Here is a 15196-nt window from a genome sequence, read left to right as displayed (position 1 = left end):
CAGTTTTTGGACCCCATTGACTTCCATAGTAGGAAAAAAAAATACTATGGAAGTCAATGGGGTTTGGTTACCGACATTCTTCAAAATATATTCCTTTGTGTTCAGCAGAAGTAAGAAATTCATACAGGTTTGAAACAATTTGAGAGTGAGTAAATGAGGACAGAATTTTCATTTGTAAATGAACTATTCCTTTAAGTGGATGTTTTTTCTCCTTTATTCATCATATTGTATGACTGAAGGTAAATGTGCAGTATTTGTAAAACACTTGCCTCCAGGAAATAATTTTTTTGAGGATTTGATTTCAAGAACTGTACTGGACACCAACACTTTTTGTTATCTAAAACTTTTTAATAAAAAGGGTGGGGAAAAAAATCCACACATTTTTAGAAAACATTTAATCTCTCCAAAGTTAAATTACAAAGATAATCTACATCTTTACACATTGTTAGCAGTGAGAACGTCTGGTTCAAGAGTTGTCCGAGAAGACTTGACCCATGACGGCCAGTTTGGCACTGAACGGCTGCACGGGGCAGGAGAGCGCGGGAGGTTTTCGTTTCTCTCCTGGCTTCAGTGCGATGCTCTCCGGGGCGCTCCGGTCCCCTGACGTCTCCTCTGATTGGTCCGTGGGAGGCCTGAGTGGTTTTGAGAAGCTGAGGAGTATGTCCTGTAGTTCCCTGCGCTCGTCCTGGTGTCGGCTGCAGCAGTGGAGCGCGGCGGGGTCGAGCGGGTGAGCCTCCGTGTTAAATATGTACCCCCCCGCGCTGAGAACGCAGTCCCCGTGCAGGCCGCCGAGCTCAAACTCAGTGCCTGTGTTATGAAGGAAGTTTTCAGGATCGAAGAGGAGGTAGAGGTATTTAATGGTCTCGGCCAGGAAGAAGGACTCCATGCGGTTGTCCAACTTGTGGTCCCTTACGTCCTTCACCTTTAGCAGAAATAAAAAAGATGAGTACGTTTAGAGACTGCTGGATTCTGACTCAATGTTTGAGACTCATTTTGAGACACTCACAGTGGCGAAACCACAGTTCACCCGGCTGATTTTGTCGATCGACTCGATTGCGTCCCGGCCAAGCTGCATGAATGTCGGGTCGCCGGTGGCCTTGTACAGATACATGGCGCTCTCGATCAACTCTGCACAACACAATTAGTTACTTCAATGTAAATTAATCAATACAGATTTTACAGCAAAATGTGAATGCAAAACTTGCTGCCAACATGCCTGTTATTTGCAAAGCCATTGATTGCTAAAGTGTTCTCAGCGGTTGCTAAATTCATGACTTTTAACAACAGATTGTAAAACACTAGGCATCATACACTAAAAGATTGAGGATTATACACTACTAGATTTTCAAGTTGTTACAAATACGAACACAACAAAGTTCAAACTCACGCAGAAACATGCGGCTAGTTGAGTTGACGCATGACAAATGTAAACAACATGTCGTCTTAAATCAGTTTTAAATATCAAACATGTTTGATCGCGACGACTGGATGGAATCAATAGTCAGAAGTTTAAAAAAAATTAAAATAATTAGCAGTTTGTGCCCATCATAAACCGTGAGATTTTCTGTGAAATCTGAAGACCGGATTTGACTTCCGACAACTAGCGCCCGTCCAGACTGTCAATCAGGCAAAGATCTGGGCGAAAGTTATATAGTGTATTCCGGCCCTAAAGTAATCTTAACCCTTAAAATAAAGCATTACAAAAAAGACTCGCATTCCAGGGCTGTTGTGAAAATCTCTGAAATTTCATATTATATATGAACTTTGGTGTGATGCAAGAAAGAATATTTTTATCAATATAGAGACATTTTATTTGAATATATTGTTATATGAGAATTACCAGTATTTGTTTATTTCTTGAACTTATAACTCGGCACAAAACAATCCACATTTATGAAACCTACAAAATCCTTCTCGAACTAAACAAGATCAAAACAACATACACTACTGGTCAAAAGTTTGGGGTCACTAATATATATATATATATATTAATTTTTTTTGAGCAAGGATGCATTAAATTGATCAATAGTGACAGTAAAGACATTTATAATTTTACAAAAATGTATGTTCTTTCTGTTAACTTTTGTTCTTCATAGGATCCTAAAAAAATATGAAGCTGCACAACTGTTTTCAACACTGATAATAATCAGAAATGTTTCTTGATCATCAAATCATCATATTAGAATGATTTCTGGAAGATCATGTGACACTGAAGACTGGAGTAACAGTTATTTTGAATTGTAATAATATTTTATAACATTACTATTTTTACTGTATTTTTGATCAAATAAATGCAGCCTTAGTGAGACTTCTTTCAAGAACATAAAAAATCTTACCAACCCTAAACATTCAAACGGTAGTGTAAATATTACTTTAGAATGATTTCAAACGAAATACATTTATTTTACTCCATTAAACTAACCTTTATGATGAAAAAGATGATCAAATTTTAATGCAATGATTTATCAATTGGTGTTAGCAGAGTGAAATATCGACTTCTTTAAAATGGCTTTAATTTGTTTTTTGAACTTTTGCTCTGCGCACCTTCCAGACTGTTGTTCATTTGATATTCATAATATTCTTTATTTATATATCTTACATTTGGTGTATAGTGTGTCTAAGCATGCATTTTCATGTTTATCAACATTTGTCTCAAAAATACTTTTGTAAAATAAAATTCAGAGATGGAAAAAAAAGGCATCAAATCACTTATAAAGCCACAGCTGATATTGATCCAGAATGCAAAAAGGACTATATATATATATATTTATTTATTTATTTCAAATGGTCATATCTATTTACAAAACGCGTTTTAAAAATATCTCAAATTAAATAAATAAATATGTATTTTATGTTTTTAAGAAAAGCTCAGGAATGTGATGGTTTAAAAGACAACTAATCTATGGCTTGAGGGCTTTTCATGCATGTATTGCTCTCCTGTGCAGAGTGTTTTATAGAGACCTGGCCGCAGAGGGTAGCCCTCGCGTTTGTCCACTGTGTAGCCTTGAGGAATGCTGTAGAACTCTGGGAGGCCGCCGAACTGACGCCAAACACTGTAGTAGTTATGAAAGGTCTTTGTGGCACTGGAAATATCCCCTATCAAACTCTGAGATTAAATAAACACACGTGCATCACTAGGAGTCACAGGAATCTGCTCTCAGATGCAAATATATAAAGTGGTGTTTTTCCATTGTCTTGTGACATACTGGACTAGTGAATGGAGAAAGATCTGCTTTCTCACCTGCAGTCCAGGCCAGAACGCCTCCAGAGACTGAAACACTGGCATTGATACGGTTCCTTTATGCATCTGCACCCACAGATACCAATCATCAAACTTAGTGTAGTTCTTTATGGACTTATCAAATTCTGCAACACACATTTGAAAGTTGATAATGCTTTCACGCAAGCAAGATAAGGAAAGATCAACAGCAATTAGTGGAAATTAGTTGGTGTTATGATGATCATCTAATGCTATCTAAATGAATAGCAATTTAGCAAGTTATCAATTGCACAGGCACTGAAACAAATTTGGTGCAGGATTTACTTTGAAACCATTTTCACTTGTAAACTTCACGAATAATAACAAAGGAACGGCAAGTGACACATTGAATTAAACATGAAATTGTGAAGTAGAAAGACTGAAATAGTAAAACTATTGTACACCGCTCGTGTAATACAGCTGCTTTATTAATTATTTAATGTTTACCTTGAAACATTGCCAGCATCTCCTCATCTTGCAGCAGGATGGCCCCCTTTACGAGATACTCGAAGTACGAGTCCACTCCCGCCCCGATCCCTGCGTCCTGAGCCACCCACTTAGAAGTTATGACATCTATATGATTGCCCACCTGAAAAGATGAGATGGTTATGTGATAATGTTAACAAGAACAGTGAATGCTGGAGCCAGTAACGGAGTCACAGCACATATTTCAAAAATCCATACTTTTCCAGACTTCTCTACCAATTTTACAGACCATATTTAACAACTGATAAATGATTTTAAAAGCCAACATTCTGACCATGTATGATATTAATGCTAATTAATTGCTGGAATATTGTGGTTAGGTACTGTAGCTCATACTCTTCAATTAACACCAAACCCAGACGAGTTCAATCGCTCATTCATTCATTCATTCATTCATTCAATTTAAATTCCACTATGTAGGAAAGCTGTGGTCATATAAAAAAATGTTTGGCACGTGTGTGAGCTCAGCAAAAAACATTGCTACTCATTTCACATGCAAAGAGGGTTTACATTGCGGCCCTAAAGCCCCACTTAATTCTCAGGGTCAGAGAGAGGGTGGAAACTTTAGTTTTAAATTAGCATTTTTGGTGCAAATCAATTGCTAACATTATAAACTAAATGATTAAAAATTAAATCAAATAATATAATTAAAAATAATAAAACATGTATGACCCTTTTAAACCATGTCGAGCTATGCAAAATGCTAAACTGTTCATTTAAATCAGATCTGGATCTCTGAAAGCTTTATGGTTCTATTGAATACTTAATCCCAATAAAGAAAACCGGGATTGGGGAAATAATCTGTTTTCTGTGAACTCAGATTCTGTTGTATACAACCAATTATCCTAGAATCTCAAGGAGAAACAACATAAACATAGATTTTGCCTTTTTAATCAGCCAGCCGCCCTGTCCTAGTAGTTGCTGTTAAAGCGATTAACATTCTGGTAAGAAAGCAGGGGCTAAAGCATAAATATTAATGTTATTAGAGGCATTTGGTCAAAGCTTTTCAGAAGAGACATTTCTGGGGGGTTTAAGTGTCAGTAGGGCTGCAGGGTACGGGCAGGTCATTCATGACGCATTACACTCATGTGTTGTAGTATGAAGTAACATGTACTGTTAATATTGTATGTGGAGTTAAAGGGATAGTTCACCCCGAAATTAGAATTCTCTCTTCATTTACTCACCCTCATACCATCCCCAATTCATGACTTTCTTTCTTCAGATAAATAAAAACAATGACTTATAGACTTAATTTGTCCCAATGGAAAGCATATTTACACTGTCTGAATCGTTCCCTATCCCCTATATAGTGCACTATGTGCCATTCACCATGTAGAACATAGTAAATGTGTGAATACGTGACAGATTTCAGCGTCTATTTATAATGTTGGGGGCGGAGCTTCATATTCTAGAGAGCATTTGATTGGTCAGTAAAGCTGAAGTGCAGAGTGATGTCATCAAAATCATTAACCCATATTGGAGGAAGTGAGACTGTCAGCTTTGAATGCTTATATCTTCTAAATATGAATTTTGTCATTGTTTTGGAGCACACTAGCTTATAGATTACAGTAAGACTAACATATTCACATTCATTTTGATTTCATGGGGACTTTAAAAAGCCATGTAAACACACAGTTTACATACGCTTACTCCACGAACATGGAAAACAGCGATACGACAAACATACAGAAAGCTAATGTTAACAGAAAGCCTTCGTCTAGTTCCGATAACCGAGTTCCTGTAACCACCGGGTGTGAAAGCTCTAAGACTAGATCATTTTCATGTCTAGGTGAACTATCCCTGTAGAACATCATGGCTGTACTACAAACAGCTTGATCCCAGATAAAAAGATTTTACCAGGCCAATTTCTGAGCGTTTTCTCCATAAGGCCCTGAGAGCTTTGCGAGCTACGTTCTCAAACACAGGGTCTCCAGTCAGTCGGCTGAGGGTGGAGAACTCCAGGATGAAGGTGCCCACTCCAGCAGTGCAGGTGACGGGGGTCTCAGTGGGGTCCACCCCCCGCAGCAGGTTCACCGTGCCATACGGCATCCCTGTGGGCGTCTGGAAAGCTGAGAAGTGACAGAATGGACAAAAACTGACAGCATTATTCAATTATCATGATCAAATATTATCATGATTCTAATATATTTTTAAATGCCAGATTAGGATTAGTGCATTACATTGAAGGTGACTGAATAGAATTTCAAGGAGTTTGGGATATATCCATGCATGCCTTTTGGGCAAAGATTGCTCACACATCCTTATTTTATGTCCCAATACTGGGATACTAGCTTAGCTAATGCTTAAAACTACATGTTTTTCTAAATTAATAGGAGAATGCAAATTCAGTCTTGATTTCTGTGAAAACTATTAGCACGGTAAACTAGTGATGAATGTATGTATGATGTAGGATTTTCAAATTATTACTTTTTGAATTAATGGCAGGAAATACAATATAAAAAAACTAAGATGAACAAAATGATAAATAGAGAGTTAAGACAATCATCACATAAAAAACACTATATGCACTCATTAATCTGTGTTATTTTTATATTAATCATATACTGTTATAGTATTTATTCATATTTTGAGTGACCTTTTATTTTGTATTTTAGTTTTCATTTTTTATTTGAGTAACTCTGCTGGGTTTTTTGGTCATTTTTATTTGTTTTATATTTCTGTATTTTTATTTTCCGTTTCAGTAATTTAGTACTTATAATTTAGAACTTATTTTATTTGTTATTTGCGTTTTTTTTAATCATTAAAGTCCCCATGAAATCAAATTTGACAATTCTTTTTTTTTTTTTACATTGCAGTAATTATTATAAATCATTTCTCCGTGCACATCATTATTTTTTACTTTAAATATATGTGTCCTTGTAATCTTTTATCAAAATAACTTCCCCTCCCTCTTGCAGCGACATCTCTTCTCTGATGATGTGTTTAGTGGCGTGAGGGCGGGGCAACCTGTCACTCACATGATCCACCAATAGCAAACCACAACCATCCAATCAATTCCCCATGGACAAAATCAAGTCCCGCCCAACATTTCTTCTTGTTCTAGAAGATGTTTCACTCAGATATACATCACAATAGTGAAGAAAACCCTATTGCAACTTCCTTTCCCTGCCATCTTTAACAAAATGCATGGCTCATTTTCTGTGGTTCAATGACAAATGCAACAAACGATTCATGCTAAATATAATTTCAGATGGTGATGTAATTTGAATATGGTTTTGAAGTATCCACGAGCTCCCTCACCAGGCAGCAGTTTGCGTGCGGCGTCCTCTGCCATGCGCAGGAGGGGTCCAGAGCAGGGCCAACCCTCCTCCACCTCCATCCCAGCACGCTTGGAGAGCAGATGGGCCGAGAGAAGCCCACCAACCACTGCAGAGAAACACATCAAGTCACCAGATTATCAACAGATGCACTGGTGAAACTCACTGAATGCCAATGATCACAGGAAAAATAAAGATAAAGGATTTTTCAAAAAAACATGTCCGGGTCATATGTCCCCCCAAAATCAAAAGAAAAATATCAGAGCTGTTTTGCGTGAAGAAAGTAGTTTTCATGACAATATATATATATATATATAAATACATGCCTTACCTCGTATATTCGTCTCAAACACAGATGCATTTACATCCGTGTCAAAATCAACCGTGTCCTGGAGCAGAGTGGCCACGCGCTGGAACTCTGTGTGGTTTCCCAGTACCTGTGATCAAGAAGGAAAAACATTCAATAACGTACAGAAAACCACTGTATGACACCGAAGAATCTTGTTGAATGTAATTTCATACCAGCAATGTGTCCAGAGCATCAATGAGTGTGAGGGAAAAACTTGAAGGAAAAGGGGACAAATAGAGAGGTCATAATGATAGAATATGATTTCTGAATCTTTTGAATTATGTGTTCCACTATGAAAGATAATATATTACAAAGGCTTTTGCTCAATTCCACTGAAAAAAAAAAAACTGCAGCAACTTTTTTGTGTATTTTGTGCCGAAGCATCATTGAATGTATGTGAGAATTTTACTCTGACAAAGTTCAACGAAAAGAACCCCATTGCTGTCCATTTTAATCTTATGAAACATAATTTTTTTTACGTCATGTCAGCAGCAAGGCTATCTTCATGCAGAGAACACAGGGAATGACAAAAATCTTACAATTAACAAAAAAACTACATTAAATATTTAAGATTAATACAAGACAAATGTCCTAATTTTGAAGTACATCATTTAAAATACGTTTAACATTGGAGTTTGACAAAGAAGGCATGTCGATAGTTCTTCACCTTTCAAGAAATAACCATGTGCAAATCTTTTATGACCTAAATGTCCCAAGTTAAACACTTGATCATGCCTAGATTTAAAATGACTAAAAACCTTCTCATTATTCTAGGATTTAGTTCATTTAACTTATTGTGACAGCTTTCATCCCATTGGGTCTGTCACTTGATGGTAATATAGGAGATAATTACTGGTCTAAGGTGGAATTTGACAAGCTGAAAGCCTATTCTCCTTTCTAGTTATCGAATAATCATATATATATTTATTAAGACACACACACATCATATATATATATATATATATATATATATATACATACATATATATGATGTGAAAAAATCATATATTAAAATTTTGGCCGATACCGACAGCCGATAATTCTTTACATTTTAAAGCCGATAACCGATATATTGGCTGATAAATCTAAATCCAAATCATATCATTTTAACCTGATTACAAAAACAAAAGTCTCACCATTAAAAGCAATGTCCCAAGCACACAATTATAATGTTCTCATTATAATTTTATATAGCCCATATGACAGACTTGCGCTGCACGTTGCACTGAACCATATTTTTCTTTTTTAAGAGATTCCAAACATATCTCAAGAAATTCAAAAGCATCATGTCGAACAGTGTGCATCTGAAGTGTCTCAGCTGAAGGAAATAATCCATTATTTATCGGCTTTAATATATCAGCCAATTTTTCTTATTGGGCCGATAACGATAACACTAAAAATGAACATATATCGGCTGATACCGATATGGTGGCCAATATATCGTGCTTCCCTAATCTATTCATTTTATTTTTGGGGGAGAATATAATGTGTTTTCATTGGTTAATTGCTGTCTTGTTTGCTGGCCACACCTATTCAGATGCATGTATACATTTTAATATTTGTGACAAACTGCCGAAGAGCGAAATTGTCGAAATGTAGTTTGCCTCTCATTAAATACAGTTCGAGAGCGTTGTGGAAGTGTGTGCTGTCCTTTTGTTTTCCTTGTTATTGAAGAACAGAAATGTTTCTGCTGTAAGCTCATACCTTCCCCATGTGTCCTGTCCATCACACGTCAGAGGTCTCAACTCATCATAAGGATATGCGTTTTCTAAATAGCTGTTGTAAGCATGATAAAACATCGACTTTATTCTGTCCCTGTTAAGACAAATAAAACAGACAACAAATATCAAACCGCTTTAAACAGGAATGATTGTCAATATTGAAGACAGGCATTATGACAGGTGCCTAGTTTCAGCTGACTCCTGTATTTACACATGACCCTTATGGCAAAGCCGATTGACTGACAGCAAATACCCCTTCCTGACCATAAAGGACAGAGATTCATACTTGTTACAGCAGTTGTAACTACTTATTGACTCTATACAGCACCCCGATCATCTGGCCCTCTTATTACACATCAATAATTAATGATGAATTTAGCGTATCATAAATGCATCTCACCTGTAATGAGACATTTCCTGCTCAGTAAAATCTCTGCCTTTAACATGACTGATGATGGGAGACAGGTATGTGGCGCAAAAAACGGCGGAGAAAAGGAAAGTAAGCATCAAGTAACGAGATGTGAGCAGACATAAACAATACTATAATTTCAAGCGACATGGATATGCACAAATACTACAAACAGTGACAATAGGAAGTGCACATAGTGCGCATGCGCATGGGTGAATGCTGACGTGCAGGTAGCACGCGCTGTATTTTAAAATAAAAGTCCTGCGACTGATACAGAGAAAATATAAAAGTCATTGGTTCTAAAAAAAAATGAAATAAAATAATAATCATAATAATAATAATAAAAATACAAAAAGCTTAAAAATGCATTTCACAGTTTAAGTCTTTTAAAAAAGCTTTTATTTATTTCTTTTTAAACCTACTTACAGTAAAAGTGGACTAATGGAAAGAATCAACAAAACAATACATAAATCAGCAGCACCAAAGCAGCAAAATTATGGATAAACTGATGTCCATAATGAGTTTCTGAACATTGGAAGTGTTGATATGATGAAATGCCTGACAGTTTCCAAACATTACACCATCCAATACAACTTCAAACACTGTAATTCAGAGAAATACACACCTTCTTCTACCCAACACATTTTAACAGATGAATCCACTGAAATAACATGAGATAAGTTACTGAGTGTATTTTGTATAGTGTTAGTTAGACCAATGAAAACATGAATAACGTAGTCAGCGTTAAATTATTACAGCTGTAATTTTGGCTCAATTTGCAGCACCAGATGTGAGTGTCCATATATATGTGCATTTAACTGTACGTAACTGTTTAACATGAATATCTTTTGAACTTGCTATGCATAAACCATATATAGAGCTATCAAATAAAACATACAACCAGAAGAAAGATAATCATACGATTTCTTATGAGCTTGACACAATCTCAGTGTATCATTTCACTGAAGGAGTATTATACAAAACACTTGGTGTTCTTTTTTCTTTAAGTGAAAGTGAATAAATAATGATAAAGGGAAAATGAATGTGCATACTGTTTTAAATAATGTGGTGTGGACGGAGCTGAAGTGTGATTTAATACGCCGTCACACTCAGCAGCCTCTGCCAGCAGTTTATGAGTCTTCCCATCATTTTCATTCTCCACTGCTGTCTTCCTTTACGCTTCTTCCCCGGCTCGCAAGATGCTTTCTTGCATCTATTCGCCTGCAAAGTAATACATTTTCCTAAATCATCATCTTTTTATTTCAGATTATTACTATTCAGATTAACTTTATTTTGATTATTCAAGGCACAATCAATCAATCAATCAATATCTAGTAAATAAATAAAATACATTTCTAAATAAAAACATTTCTAGATTATGTTATCCTCGGTTTATTTCAGATTATGATTATTCAGTAAAAAATAATTATTCAATTAACTTTTTGATAAATAAATTTATTTCAGAATATAAATATTCAGATTAATGTTTTTAATTATTTAATCAACAAATAAACAAACAAACTAATTAATTAATTAATTTCTAGATTCTTACCTTCTGTTTGTTTTAGAATATAATTAATTATTCATATTAACTTCATTTTGATAAATACATTTCTAGATGATGTTTAAGATTGAAACTATTGTTTAAGATTATAATTATTCATATTAACTTTTTTGATAAACAAACAAATAAATATATTTATTTTGAATGATCATTGTTCAGATTATTGTTTTTAATTATTCAATCAACAAACAAACAAACAAACAAATTATTTAATTTCTAGATTGTTACCTTTTGTTTGTTTTAGATTAGATTTAATTATTCAGATTAACTTTATTTTGATAAATAAATAAATAAATACGTTTCTAGATCATGTAATCTTCCGTTTATTTCACATTATAATTATTCGGATTAACTTAATTTTGTTAAATAAATAAACAAATAAATAAATAAATAGATTTCTTGATCATGTAATCTTCCATTTATTTCACATTATAGTTATTCAGATGAACTTTAGTTTGATAAATAAACAAACAAACAAATTAATTAATTTCTAGATGATGTAATCCTCTGTTTATCTCACATTTTAATTATTCAGATTAACTTTATTTTGATAAATAAATAAATAAATAAGTTTCTAGATGATGTAATCCTCTGTTTATCTCACATTTTAATTATTCAGATGAACTTTATTTTGATAAATAAATAAATAAATAAATAAATACATTTCTTGATCATGTAATCTTCCGTTTATTTCACATTACATTTATTCGGATGAACTATAGTTTGATAAATAATCAAACAAACAAACAAATAAATACATTTCTAGATTATGTAATCCCGTTTATTTCACATTATTATTATTAAGATTCACTTTTTGATTATTTTGATCATTCAATCCGCAAACAAACAAACAAACAAACAAACAAACAAACAAACAAACAAACAAACAAGCACTATACCAAGCTTTGGGATCTGCAGCAGTTTTTTCGGATGAGCTGTGCCATCTGTCCCACCACCTTCGCCATGTCCCCGCCTCTGTCCACTCTGCCCCGCTGCTGCCTCTTGTTTTCACTCAAGCATCTGAAGATTTGGGTCATATTATAGATGTCTCGCAGGATACGGTGAACCTATCGCAAAACAGAAGAGCGATTATTAAGACGACAGTCTCTAAAAAACATCAAAGACAAAGTACAGTGTATTAAGGAAACATACATGTGTCTATGTACAGGTGGCTGTACCTTCTCAGAAGGACAGTGGTCCTTTTCTTTTGATATGTCAAATGAACCAGTCAGATTCTGGGCCAAGAGTGAAAAGAGCAAACACAATCAGTTCACCTTCTACACATAACCAGAAGAGGGCAACAAGTGAACACATATTCATAACTAATCCTCCAGTAGTATGAGAGAATGCTTATGTAATTTGTTAAAAGATCAAACAAGAACAGCGAGTCAGATTTGTTACATGAAAAGTCTGTTTGACGTGGATTCTGGTTATCTGACATGACACTCACCAGGTTTTGGAGCTCGACCAGGGTGACGGCCCTGTAGGTGCTGATGATCACAGAATAATCACATGCGCGTTTACCGTGGGCCACTGCGAGCAGCAGCATTACAGCCACACAGACAGCAGGCCTGTTCACACACTGAGCAAAACAATCACATTATTAATTATCCTAAAGCATCTCATCATTTCTCATTGATGATGGAACATTTTACTTTGTGCAGAATGTTGCAACCAGATGCAAATATATTCAAAATATAGTTCATCATTATTTAGCCAATTCATTTAATCTCACTGATAACTGTGGTAACTTTAAGTCTTAAAGGGATAGTTCACCCAAACAATTTAATTCTGTCATCATTTACTCACCCTGAACAGTTCTGGGGCACCATTGAACTATGCACCACTACTATGGAAGTCAATGGTGCCCCAAAGTGGCCTGGTTACAAACCTTCTTCAAAATATCTTCTTTTGTGTTCAAAAATTCACACGTGTTTGGAATAACCCGAGGGTGCGTAAATGATTTTTCAATTTTGAGTGAACTATCCCTTTAAGTGTTTTACTCATAACAAACCATAGTGCAGACTCTTGATCCCTTGATTTTTACATGGCTGCTATAAAGTCAAATGACTAAGAATGCCTGTCAAAGCTCCATAAAACATGTCATAATGCATATGCAATAGGCCTGCAACTACTATATCATATTTAGAGACTATGTTATTGTTGTAGTTTTAGGATTTCTCTGATCAGAGAAATTATAAACATGTCTCATTTCTGACCAGTGGGAAGTCACATTTTGAATAAACAAACTGATTCACATTATAATTATCCATTTCAAAGCATTGTTACATTAAATCAAAGTAGGCCTAAAAGTAAAAACTATGCAAAGATTATCATTCCTTTCCCCCTCAGTGCTGCCTACCAAATAGACTACTTTAGTTGTTTTCAACTTTATATTTGGTCTCACTGAAGAATTCGATTTATTTTTTAACGTTTTCCACCTATATAATTGAAAAGTAAAATATCCACTTTGGGTCAAATATGGACAATTCAAATATTGGTTTATTTATTTTTTTAAACCCGATTGGGTTTGTCCATATTTGACCCACACATGGCTTGAAACAACCCTGCATTTTTTAGAGTGTAGCCTACTCTTAGACACGTTTTATATTTTTGCAGTGTAACTGTTAACTGATTAATTCTGGGATTAAATGGGTTCATTTAGAATCTGATAACGATACTTAGCCTATCTATTAGTATTAGTAATAGTTTTGCAAGTTACTGATTTTTCAAGAAACATAAGACAGAATACAGTCGTAGTGCGCAGTGATGAGGGATCTTACCATTGACCATGGGATGAAGAGGGACTCTTGCGCGCACCAGTCAGGGCTTGGAAATGTGGACATGGTCCGGCGGCGTCCAACGCCTGTTACATGTTTCTCACCGAACACTTCAACAACGGTCCGACCGAGAAAAAGAATCAACCTTAAAAACGCGTTTTTGGTCTAGTTAGAGTCGGTGGTCTGGCGAGGCGCGTTGATGAGGCTTAACCGCGTCCATTCCAGCATTGGTGAAAGAAAAGTGTCGAGGCTCTCATGTGTCTCCACCGTCACGGGCTGCTGCTGCCATCGCGCTTCTGATTTCACCAGGTCTCTAGTCTGATCAAGTCGAGAAAAATTCCGCGATCAATCAACTTTGCGCTTTGTTTCGGTTTCGGCGGGAGATTACTCTATAAACCTGGTGCACTGAAGGGTTTGAATCTTCACTGGACCTGGCTGTGATCAGGAAATGACTCTTTATTTCTACACTGATTCATGGACAGACGAAAACCTTCATCTTTTTATAGTCCTCCAAACCTTTGTGTCAGGTTTCAATGTGCAGAGAGAGTAGTGTGGTTTGTGTCAGGCTGATAAAATCACCACATGTTTTTTACATTGATTAGATTTTTTCTGAAGGAAATTCCAGTAATTAAAAGGCAGAGAAACAATTGTGATAATGGCAGGGCAGGGTCATCTTCAGGGGAATGTTGTAAAGAATGGGTCGACAACTCAGGTCCAGCTCTGTGAAAGTGTTTCTGAACCTTACTCGTATTATATCATCAGCTCAGCTCAATAGTAACTTAATAAAAATTTCACATCAGAGCTGCATTGCTGTAGCCATAATGCTCAACGTGAACATTGTTTTCAATGTACAGTAGGCCTATACTCAGATGTGAATACAGATGGACTAATAGACCAATCACAATTCAGTAGGCTATGCAAAATAAATGCAAGAAACAAAACTAATTATCCAGTATCGAAAAATTGCTATAGCATAAGTCACTTCTAAAACATAAATTTCAAAAATGTATCTTTGACCTGTTAACTGCCCCACTAGTGGGAATCTTAGCACACTTTTTTTTTTTGCCTCCTCCCTACCTCCCCTTTGCCCTCCCCCCTTATAATCTGTACTATTTTATAATTAAATATTTTTCTCATCTTGACAAAACACATCGTTGGAAAGGTCTTAGACTTCATCAGGGATTCATATTTGGTGAAATATATTAGAAGTTATATTGTGACAAATGTATTAATTTGTGACAGGAGAATGCATCAACAGTGTCACACAGTGGCTATTTTTGATAGAGCCTAAATAAAATTGTTGCAACCTCAAATTTTGTGATGTCAATAATACTGAAGGACTGTGCCGAG

At 35.5% G+C, this 15196-nt stretch overlaps 2 protein-coding genes across 2 annotated transcripts; both read right to left on the bottom strand.

Annotated features, from left to right (window-relative positions):
• Positions 1-200: 200 nt before the first annotated feature.
• Positions 201-9719, bottom strand: edem2 (ER degradation enhancer, mannosidase alpha-like 2). Its single transcript, XM_082145137.1, has 11 exons — positions 9494-9719; positions 9077-9187; positions 7546-7585; positions 7355-7460; positions 7007-7132; positions 5603-5814; positions 3707-3848; positions 3242-3366; positions 2962-3106; positions 1007-1128; positions 201-922 (listed from the first exon to the last, which is right to left on the bottom strand). Exons 1-11 carry the CDS (start codon positions 9598-9600, stop codon positions 467-469), a joined length of 1692 nt encoding a protein of 563 aa, XP_082001263.1. The 5' UTR covers positions 9601-9719; the 3' UTR covers positions 201-466.
• Positions 9720-9884: 165 nt separating this feature from the next.
• On the bottom strand, positions 9885-15162 carry LOC309480665 (uncharacterized protein). Its single transcript, XM_082145299.1, has 5 exons — positions 13850-15162; positions 12517-12648; positions 12245-12301; positions 11966-12133; positions 9885-10723 (listed from the first exon to the last, which is right to left on the bottom strand). The coding sequence occupies exons 1-5, from the start codon at positions 13910-13912 to the stop codon at positions 10595-10597; spliced, it is 549 nt and encodes a 182-aa protein (XP_082001425.1). The 5' UTR covers positions 13913-15162; the 3' UTR covers positions 9885-10594.
• Positions 15163-15196: the final 34 nt, after the last annotated feature.

This window comes from Leuciscus leuciscus (assembly GCF_965113295.1).
Source record: "Leuciscus leuciscus genome assembly, chromosome: 18".
Classification (NCBI taxonomy): domain Eukaryota; kingdom Metazoa; phylum Chordata; class Actinopteri; order Cypriniformes; family Leuciscidae; genus Leuciscus; species Leuciscus leuciscus.
Note: the sequence above shows the minus strand (reverse complement) of the source record. Positions and strands in the feature narration are given on the sequence as shown.